The following is a 10,687-nucleotide window of genomic DNA, read 5'->3' as shown; positions in this document are numbered from 1 at the left end:
CTGCTCCTACCCTGCAGAGCGGCTGCTCCCAAACCCGGCCGTAGGCTCGGAGCAGAGGAGGGCTGTTTTTCTGGTTTGTTCAGCAGGGCGCTGCCTCCGGTGCCTTTTCCTGCTTGTGCCGACGCAGACAGCTGTGGTCAAAGAGCCATGGGCCGACCGCGCAGTCCCTTGGGCAGCAAGTTTCCCTTCTGTCCCTAGGAGTGTATGTTGCTGCTGCTAAGCCCAGATCTCGCTGCCTAACTAAAGCTCATACCTTGAATCAACAAACAATTGTGGAGCAACTACCTCTTGCCAGGCGTCATGCTAGTTTCTGAGCATAAGAAGGTGAATAATGCACTTCCTCTTACAGGTTGGGCACGGAGACGGAGGACAGCAGGCTCTAGAACCGGGATACCTGGATGATTCCCCACTCAAAAGTGTCTAACTGGGACACCTCGAGCTTCACCTTTCTCTGCCAGGGTCCTGGTCTGGAAAGCCAGCGAGATATTAGGTCTACCCTAATGGAGTGGGTGCAAGCAAAGCCTCAGAGCAGGGCTTGGTTCACAGAGAGGCCTCATAAAAGCTAGTGAGGCGTCATACACACCCCCACACGCACACCTAAGGAAGAAGCACCGGGGCACTGAGGCACACATGGAGTCTCCACTCCCGGTCCCTAGAGCAGCCCTTCCGGCTTAATGAGCCTGGAATTACATTTGCAAAGCAAATTGGTCCAAAGATTTCAACTCCCAGCCTCCTGTTCCTAGCCATCTCACCTTCCCTCAATACATACAGATTTTAAGATCCGTTTGGGAATCAGAAACCCTGTAGAGAAACTCCACTTCGGACGATGTTGACTTGTGTCCACAGTGCTGGCATCCTCAATCGTACTTGGTGCTAGTGACACTCAACATCCTGTCCCTAGTGGTCAGGCATCTGTGACCAGAACATCTCAACTGTGGGCTCCTATTGGAGTTCCTACGGCCTAGAAACAGTGAGGGCTAAAGAAAGAAAGACAATAGAGGCTTGTGCAATTTAAAAGTATATGGGGGGGTGGGGATTTAGCTCAGTGGTTAGACCACCTGCCTTGCAAGCGCAAGGACCCGAGTTCATTCCCCTGTACAAAAAAAAAAAAAAAAAAAAGTATATGGGCCTCACAGAGGTCAGTGCCTCAGAGCAGGCAAAGACAAAGACACTCCCAGCTCTCCACTATTTATTGGGTTCGTATAATAATCCAAGGGAGTATCAGATGGCTCAGGGGGCAGTTTGGTAATCCTAAATTGATGAGGATCTTATGCTGAGGAGAATCTTAGGTTTGTGAGGAGTTTATGCTGATCAGGACAGTGAAATGAGCAAAAAAAGTACATCAGTAGGTGGGACGAGTTAAACTGATAAGGAATTTGTCCCTCTGTAGGTGAATCTTTTTTTTTTTTTTCTTACTACTCAATTCTCAAGCAGGATGTCTTCAGCTGATATAATATTACCTTTGAACACCACAGTATCATGGGACCATTAAGGCCTGAGCTGTGACCTAAGCCAAAACAAAGTTATATTTCCACATGCCATCTCCAGCTAGAAGGCAAGAAGACTAGGCCTTAGACAGCCCTAATTTAATTATGAAATGATTTTCCTCAGATGATATAGAATGGCTCCCAACAGACTCTGCCCCATTGGTCTGCAACAGGGGGTCGTGCTAGCTGCATTGACTAGCTGTTCTGACTTTGGCTCTCTGACACACAGATCCTAAGAGATCAGTCTGCACCTCACCTGGAATTTTGAAAAGAATCTATTAACAAAGGAACATAAATTAAGGGAATGAAGGAGAAAAATTGCTGAGGCACCCTGGAAGAGCAATAGCAGGGACCTGTTAGCACCTTTAGGCCTAAAAGGGGCTGGAGCTTGATTGAGTTGGAGCCATTGATGGGGAATTATGATGGGATCTGTGTCACCAAAGACTGCAGACTTGACTGGAAGTACCAAGACCTCTCACACTCCTCACTCCTGTCCTGACCCAGGGCCCAGATAACTTTTCTCCTGGTTCTGATGATTATAGAAGCTCAAACTCAGTGGAAGATTCGCTTGTGTCTGGTGGATTGTACCTATCTCCAACCCTGGTTTCTCTATGCAAAATTACTGCAATCGTCTGTGCTTCGGAGAACCGGAGGCATCTGCTCCTGCCACAAGCTCACTAGAAGCCACATCTTCTGATGCCTTCTATGTTCCATGGAACAAGGTTTGCTTATTTCCTAGACTCGGATGCATTTCCAGATTTCTATGTCCTGATCAGTCCCTGTGGTATAGGGTGGGGACTATCGGTCTTGAAGGATCTGATTTACATTCTGTCAGTGCTCTTGGAAAAGTTGTTAGTCTCTTTAACTTCTTCCCTCATTGTAAAATGATTACTACTCTGTAAATAACTTAAAGCCTTTATTCCTGCACCTGAAAATTGCAAAATTTTAGTAACTTTCCATGACTGTATATATATTTTTTAACTAATACCCACTAACACCCAACCCTTAGCACCAAGGTCCAACTGATTCAATAAGTGTTCTTTCAAAGTCTATTTTCCTTGTTTTATTTTCCTGGTCACTGTCACTTGCTGATACCTCCTGGTATTACCTGAAACTGCTTAAAATCTGATTCTTAATCTGCTCCTGTCTCTAGTAACTGCAGATTTCTTTTTTTTTTTTTTATTGAGTTTATTGGTATATTTTAGGTATACAGTTCAATTACACTCATTACTGGGATCTTGTACCTTTACATGGCAGGTTTTGGTTCTCATTTTTTCCCCTTGTCCCTGCCCTCCCTTCACCTCCTCCTCCCCTCCCCGTTTACAAACACTTTATTTCCATTTTTTCATATTTTTTCTTTTCCCTTATTCCCTTTCCCTTACCCTTCCTACTTTCCCTTCACCTTTAGCCCCTTTTCTTCCTATTTCACGTTGTTAATTGTCTCATTAGGATCTTGTGTACTGCAGATTTCTTAATCACCAGTTGACCTAGAATGTAAATGTGTCCCAACCTCTGCCTGAGGAATTTCTTTATCCTTGGGTTTGACTCCAAACTAAGGAGGAAGAATGAGTTAGAAAGAAGTATTTCCTTCCAAAGGTAATTTAAATTAACAATCTGCTGGACATGGTGACACATACTTACAAACCAAAATACTCAAATTCGAAGCCAGCCCAAGAATCTTAGGGAAAGCCTATCTCAAACTTAAAAGGGATCTGGGGGGGTGAAAATTAGTTCAATAGTACAGTACTTCTGGGCTCAGTCCCCAGCAGTTTAAAAAAATTAAATTAAATTAAATTGAAAAGTCCTTATGAAAGTTAAGTATTTTTAAATGAGGAGACAAACACTACCTAGACTGTTTTTGCAATTTATCTAGAATTTATTTCTATAAGGTTCACTTTCTAAACTGCATTGTTATTCCACAAATAGTTATCTTTAATGTAATTAAAATTATTATTGTCTCAGTTGCTTTCGATTATTGTTCAAGAGTCAAATTTAAACATTAAAAACTTAAAATGTAATTATTGTTGAGGTTTGTGGACCAAAAGAAGATTTTCTATTTTGCTATTCTTGTCATAGTGCTTTCTCTTTTTTATTCATCTCCTTGATGAGCAAGTGATTTCCCAAATGGTTTTCATGTAAACCAAAAAATATAGTAACAATATCAATGATTCACCAATACTCCAAAGCATCTCATTACCTTCAGATAGGTTTGTACTTTTGAAAATGTAACAGTTTGTACCCATGTGTTCAGTGACAGCCAGCAATACTACTACTATGGATAGTAGGTCAGCTGCTTAATCAGTCAGGCAGAAAACACTAGAGAAATGGCTTGCAGTGCTTCATTTTACAGTTTTCAAGGCACTGTGAAGGATAGCTTGAGTTCCTGCAAATTCTCTCCCATCAATGGCATACGAAATATTCCTGTATTGGTTTATAGAAGCCATTCCAGCTCCCTAACAACCAATTTGGGGATTTGCCATAATTCACACATTTGCGAGAGTATAAGGGTATCCCAATGTCATTCGGGTTTTAAAGATGTTTATGTTGGCCTGAACTATCAAAGCAAGATGGGCAGATGTTTATCAACCATTTCCCCACCCCACAGTGCCGAGGAACACATATATGCACTCAATCAGTACTAGCAAGTGCCTGTAGTGGTAGTGGGGAAGTGTGGTTTCAGAAACTACCTCCAATGAATCTGATGGATCGCACCAGCCTTCCTCTACCCATAATTAAGATCACAAAGTTAGGTCTGGTTTTTAATTTTTCGAATAGGTATTCTATGTCTTAGAAATGTCCATAATGTAAAAATTACAATTCACCTTATACACAAGTCACAGCCATACCAGGCAAAATAACCTCAATTATAAGAACTTTCAGTCTAATTTGTTTTTTTTTGGTACCAGGGATCAAACTCTGGTCCTTGTACTTGCGAGGCAGGAGGCAGAACCACTGAGCTAAATCCCCTGCCCTGAGCCTAATTTGCTTTTATAAATTGGATTTAGTCAGTAGGTCTCCCCTTATGAATTAAGTGGTACACTCGGTCCACTGAATTTCACTTAATTGCATAGCCTGTTTCCTAAACCCTTAGGAACTTATTCAGAGAAGTATCATTAAAGTATTTTGTTCTTGAGATGCTTACAAAGAGTCTTTTAGCAAATTAAAATATACTCTGTAAACTGGAAAATATTTATTATATCAGGGAAATCATACCTAAATTTCTGTATTTGTACCCAATTTGGGAATGACATCTTTTGCTCTCTCTTCTTTTGCTGTTGCATTAAGATTTTCTGAGGTTCTGGGGAGCATTTGGAACCTTCATTTATAATAGCATTATTATTCTTTTGACTTTGTCCCACAAGAAGCAAATAATATCATTTATCTTTTTTTGACATTTTAGCCTGTTTGTTGGTACTGTTAACTCTGGCTTGTTATTGAAGAGATTATTATGAGATCAAGAATAAAGGCCACTGAATCAAAGCAAAATACATCAAGAATTAGGACTTATTGTGAGTGTACTATAGGTTTATAACTATACCAGGTATTATAAGGCCTACAAAACAAAAGAAAGTCTTGTCCATTGGGGTCTTATGAAAGAACAAAAACCCAGATGATAATATGTGTGAATATTTTCACTTTAACAAAAACCATCTAAAAATGCCTTGTTCTTTTCACTGTTGACCAGCATTATCATGATATCTTCAAATCCCCTGTACATGTTTTTAGTCCAACTACCATGATGATTCATCTCCCTACCATTTTAGTAAAAGTTGCTAACTCTAGGTTTCGTTGGTTGGTTGATTGATTGATTTCTCCATGTACAATATTACCATGTGCCATGGCTTAAAAAGGCCCCGTATGACATGGTTAGATGAAATAGGATTGAAAAATAGTAATAAGAGTGCTTACTCTGACAATAATAGAGTTTTATTTTATTTGTATTTGTGAAGTTTTTTATTCACTTAAGTCCATGGGAATGCTAATGGTCAGATACGGCTCTACATGGAATTTCTTATTACAGCAGCTCAAATTTGCCTCAGACCTTTTAAATATCCACATGCAGGAACATAAAGTAGGAACACCTGAATGTGCCCCTCATTTCTTATTATGTTTTAGAGAATTGGTTCATGACATTACTTTAGGTTTCTTCATCCCTGAATCAAGGACATTCTGTTGTCTTAGAATGAATAAAGCTATATCATCAGAGCAATTTTTATGGAAGATACAGTAATGTGCCTTTTAATAGGCACAGACAAACTTGAATCATCTGTAAGAAAATGGATGCACCTTGATACCATAAAAAAAGTGAAATAAATCAGAAACACAAGCTTAAATATTGTATGGTTGTCCTTAGATGAGAAACCCAAAATAATAAAGAACAAAGTAAAAGATAGATGAAAGGAAGTAAGAAGACAGATATTTTTCAAATGGGAAGAGGATCAAGAGATGGGATGGGGAGGAAAGGGGATGAAAAAAGAAGTGAGATGTGTTACGCACACGTCCCAACTCTCCACAAGGGATGTGATCATTATGTACTACAAACGTGTACCAATAAAAAAAAAATCAAATATACAATCTGATATTTCCAGTTTAAAAAACATTAAATGACTCATTTGTTGATAATTATTGCATTCTTTTAAAAGAATATCACATGGATCACAATTTTTAAAATCCAACTGGTATAAATTACAAAAGAGAAGGGACATATTTATGAATCCAGGGAACAAACTTTGACACCCTTGTGTAAACACCAGGAAAGTTTGGTCTTCCACATCCATGTCCCCAACTAACAATGCCAGTCAAAATCCATTTTCCATCACTTTTTCTTCGACAAGACAAAGGTCCACCTGAATCTCCCTACACAAAAAGACAAGGTAAGCATAAAAACATTTGTCTTGTAGTCATCAAATTCATCATGTGCCTGATAGATTAAGTTTCCAACTTTTTTGCTGGGGGGCTAAATACTAGATGGTTCAGGAAGTGTCAAGAAATTATGTGAGCAGACCATGGTGGTGCAAGCCTGGAATCCCAGCACTAGGGAGGCTGAGTCAGGAGGATTGTTGCAAGTTTGAGACTAGCTGGGGCTCCATTAGTGAGTTTAACACCGGGCTGAACTACATAGCAAGGCCCTGTCTCAAAATTAATAAATGTGAGAAATAATGAGATACTGCTACTACCATTTAAAAATTGTATGATTCTTTTGTGCAAAACCAAAAGCTCCATTCCTTAAAAAAAATTGACCATTCCCTTTTCTTTCTTTCTTTTTTTTTTTTTTTTTTTTTTTTTTTCCCAAGGATCTAATATGGGAACTTGTGCTTGCAAGGCAGGTGGTAGCACCACTGAGCTAAATCCCTGACCCCCAAAAATTGATTCTTTAGACTAAGAATAATATTAGTAAGTTCTTGCAGGTGAAAGCAACTTTTACCTACTCCTGCCCAATAAACCTCAGTAGTAATAACAGTAGCAGTAGTAAAGGCTCACATTTATTTAGTGTTAGCTATACGCCAAACACTGTTTCAGGTCCCTTCATCCTCACTACATCCTTATAATTATCTTGGAAGGTAGACGTCCATCTCTGGGCAATGCCTCCCTAGAAGCCACCACATATGTGTTCTGTAGCTCTCCTATGCCTCCTCTTTTGCCTTCAGTCTATGCTTCAAGGGAATGAGTACATGAAATCTTTGTAATTTTAGAGTTAAGTAGCCACCAAAAGGAAATAAGTAGCAATCCTGAAACAGTGTATGAGTCTTTTTAGTTTGTATTATTGCTTGGCTTTTTAGCTTTTGGTCATAATAAAACTGAGATGGAACGAGAAATGTTGACCTCGTCCTGCAAATGTTGAAGGAAAATTCAGGCATACTAAAAAACTGATTCTATAAAACCTGTTCTTTTACCACTTTTGCCTGCTCTTAGGCAAAACCATTAATTAGGTTATAATTAATACTTGATCCACTCGGATGAGAGAAAGGGAATGCTTGCTCTAGTTTTTTCACCAGTGTTTGTAGGTTAAATAAGAAAGCATTTGTGGGAGATACAAAGGTGGGAGAAAGTTAAAATGACTTACTTTGCAGGCGTCTCTTTTGCCTGAAATCACTCCAGCACAGAGCATCCTCGAAGTGATAATCCCATAGGTAGAAACACAGAGGGTCTGATCAATGAGTTCTACCTCTGCTTGCTGCAAAACAGGGGAGCCTTTATTACCTGGAAAACACATTGAAGGTAGAAATCATGGTGCTGATAGTAACTATACTTCCAAGTTTTCACTGAAATTATCAAAATAGACTTCAGAGCAATTCTTTGAGATAAACTCTATGATTTTCCCCTTTTGCTAATGAAGAAATAGAGGTTTAGTGTACTGGATGACTTGCCAGGGGCACTCTGCTAGCACTCAGAAGGATTCAGGCCCAAAGTCAGCCTCCATCTCCTGAGTCATTGTGCCTCATTCGTTCACCAAGTACCTCTTGCTTTTTTGTCCACAGTACGACTGTCTTAGGTTCTTGATATCTCGAAGAATTAAGTGGGGCAAACAGAAATAGCAATGAAAGCACAGATTTATTAGTCGGGATATGTTCACCAGGGTGGGAGTGGGCCAGTGAAAACAGTTCATGGTCCTGAAAAAGCCAGGTGTCAGAGCCTACATGTAGCCCAGGGTAGGGGAAGCTCTTCGAACTGAAACAGTGATTCACAAATCTCCTTCTCTCTGTTGAAGGGGAGAGTTTTTTTCCCTTTATAGACCATCGAGGAACTTTCATGGTACCTAAAAGCCAGAGGAGTGTGGAACACAACATAAATGAGGTTATAATTAATTATAATTGAGTTGAGGTTACTTTTGTTTGTATAAAATATTTTATAGTGCATCTGTTCCCAGCCATGGCTTAATAATTAGAGATGGGTGCTCTTTGTGGTTTCTAGAGAACTTACCATGGGCCCCCCAGAGGCTGCAGCCCATGGGTCCTCTTGTCTTTCTCATCTGTGATCTGTCAGAACTCTGTGGTTTTTGAAGCCAGCTTCTTTTTCCTTCTGGCCTTCAGACCTGCTTCTTGCACAACTTTTTTTCTCCCAGGAATTTTTCCTGCCTACCCTCTTCCTCACTTTCAGAGGACTATGAGTCAGCCACCATAAGTATCAACCAATATTTACTTTTCAGGAGGGCTACTTAAAAGGAGAAGCATAACTGATATATAGGAGTCTCTAAGGAGCCATACAAACTTAACTGTTGTAGAATAGCCCTTTCACTTCCTTTTTAACCTGTATGACTTGATGATTCAGAAAAAATACACACACACACACACACACACACACAGAGAGAGAGAAAATGCCTCATTGGTTGAGTAAACTCTCCTCTTGTGATGTGTGACAATGTAATTAAAGCACTGAGGACAGAAACCTGTCCATTTCAGGTACTTAGATGGCTAGTTTCCTTCTCTCATTAAGACTCTGACATATCAGCAAATCCAAACTGGTAATGACTATTATTGCTTCAGTAACTAAATGAGAGCAGTGAGCATTTGAGAAACTGCCCACAATAAATCTTTAGAGAGCACCAAAATAAGGCTTGAGAGTAAGGTTCACAGACACCGTATCTGTCCTGAGCCCTAGAAAAGAAAAAGGAATCTGAGATGATTGGGCAATCAAATGAAAGTATTAGGACTAACCTGTTGGGAGACTGTCATGAAGTTGTATTCTTGCCCTCGCTATATATTCAGAACCAACCATGAATCCTGCACCATAAAAAAAATGGCAGTGTGGATGGAGGGGCTTCCCTACCATATAGCCTGACCTTTGTGCATACCGAAAGAGATATCTTTTCTGGGTGGAAGAATTGCAAAAGACATCCCCTCTGGATGAATCAGTTCTAGGCTGATGTAACCCCCAGGACTGACTGCAGTCTGGAGATCCAAGGGACGGCTGTATTTCAGCCCTCACTCTCCTCCTTTGGTAGCAGCCCTAGTACCGGCCATACCTGCATAACTTCCAGACAGTTGTCTGAGTTGACACAGTGGGGTGAGCATATGTGTGTCCTCTCCTTTTAACAGTGACTCACCCCTTTGGATAAGAAGAGAATTTAAGAGTAAAAATATTCTTCTATAGTGGAAAACTTAGCACTTTGCTCCAGAGTTTGAAAAGGAACCAGACTATCTTGTCAATCCCTCTCTCTCTCATTTTATCATCTGGGTCCTGCTCCTTTTGGATCAAGTGGAAAGGATCGTAATAGAGAAATAATAATGCCCTCTTCCAATCTAACCTCTCAGAAATCTCAAGAGGCCCAAGGAGATAATATATAAAAACCCTGTCCAGGAACCCCAGAGCATATCAACACAAGCTACTACCACCTGTGAAGGGAGGGCATGACAATTAATTCATATACACACCTGCTTCATGCCTTTGTCCCCAGCCAGTTACCCAACATTTCTCCCCACTGTGCACTTTCTGGCCTGCAGGAGGAATGCATATTGGCTGAATGAGCTGTTTCAGGGTTTCAGGCCAGGCAATACTGAGCTGTAGCAAAGCAATGTCATAATCAAAAGTCTGGCTGTTATAGTACTCATGGACCACAATCCTTCTCACTGGAGAAACAAACTTGGCATTTCCCTGAACATACATCCCAAGGTGAGCAGTCCATGGAGTGGGGTCTGACAGCCTAATGGAAAAGGAAAGAAACACCAGGTTAGTAGTTTGAAGACCCATATGTAATGAGGAATCAAACACTCTACAGAGAGATGGAGCTGAGAAAAGAAAGGGCTGATTCCTAGAAGTCATATCTTAGGCAGTGGCTCTGTTAGGGATGGGGCAAGAAGCACAATTCCTGTGAGCCTGCCTGTCTCTGGGGAACCAAAGATGAAGCAAGCTCTTATAAGAGTAGTGAGTTGAGCTGGGCGTGGTGGCACACGCCTGTAATCCCAGCACTCAGGAGGCTAAGGCAGGAGGATCGCTGTGAACGCCTGTAATCCCAGCATTCAGGAGGTTGAGGCAGGAGGATGGCTGTGAGTTCGAGACCAGCCTGGGCTACACAGTGACTTCCAGATCAGTCTCAACTACACAGGGAGACCCTGTCTCAAAAAAAAAAAAAAAAAAAAAAAAAAAAAAAAAAAAAAAAGACCACAAAGAGTAGTGAGTTGTAACTATGCTCCAGAAAATCTTTTCAACATCCCAGCATTCAGGAGGTTGAGGCAGGAGGATGGCTGTGAGTTCGAGACCAG

General features: G+C 40.6%; 1 protein-coding gene across 4 annotated transcripts in view; it reads right to left on the bottom strand.

Moving 5' to 3' along the window:
• Positions 1–5,913: 5,913 nt before the first annotated feature.
• The window catches only part of Tmprss7 (transmembrane serine protease 7), a 33,413-nt gene continuing 28,639 nt past the window's right edge, over positions 5,914–10,687 (bottom strand). For all 4 annotated transcript variants that reach the window (XM_033755935.1, XM_033755936.1, XM_033755934.1 and 1 more), the window contains 3 exons: positions 9,860–10,128; positions 7,552–7,688; positions 5,914–6,344 (listed from right to left, as the gene is read on the bottom strand). In XM_033755935.1, the coding sequence (XP_033611826.1) occupies positions 6,174–6,344; positions 7,552–7,688; positions 9,860–10,128 (577 nt within the window). In that variant the 3' untranslated portion in view covers positions 5,914–6,173. The remainder of the gene's footprint in view (positions 6,345–7,551; positions 7,689–9,859; positions 10,129–10,687) is intronic.

Source organism: Fukomys damarensis, unplaced genomic scaffold (genome assembly GCF_012274545.1).
Source record: "Fukomys damarensis isolate Sample0158 unplaced genomic scaffold, DMR_v1.0_HiC HiC_scaffold_24, whole genome shotgun sequence".
NCBI classification, from domain to species: domain Eukaryota; kingdom Metazoa; phylum Chordata; class Mammalia; order Rodentia; family Bathyergidae; genus Fukomys; species Fukomys damarensis.
This window is presented reverse-complemented; position numbering and strand designations above follow the sequence as displayed.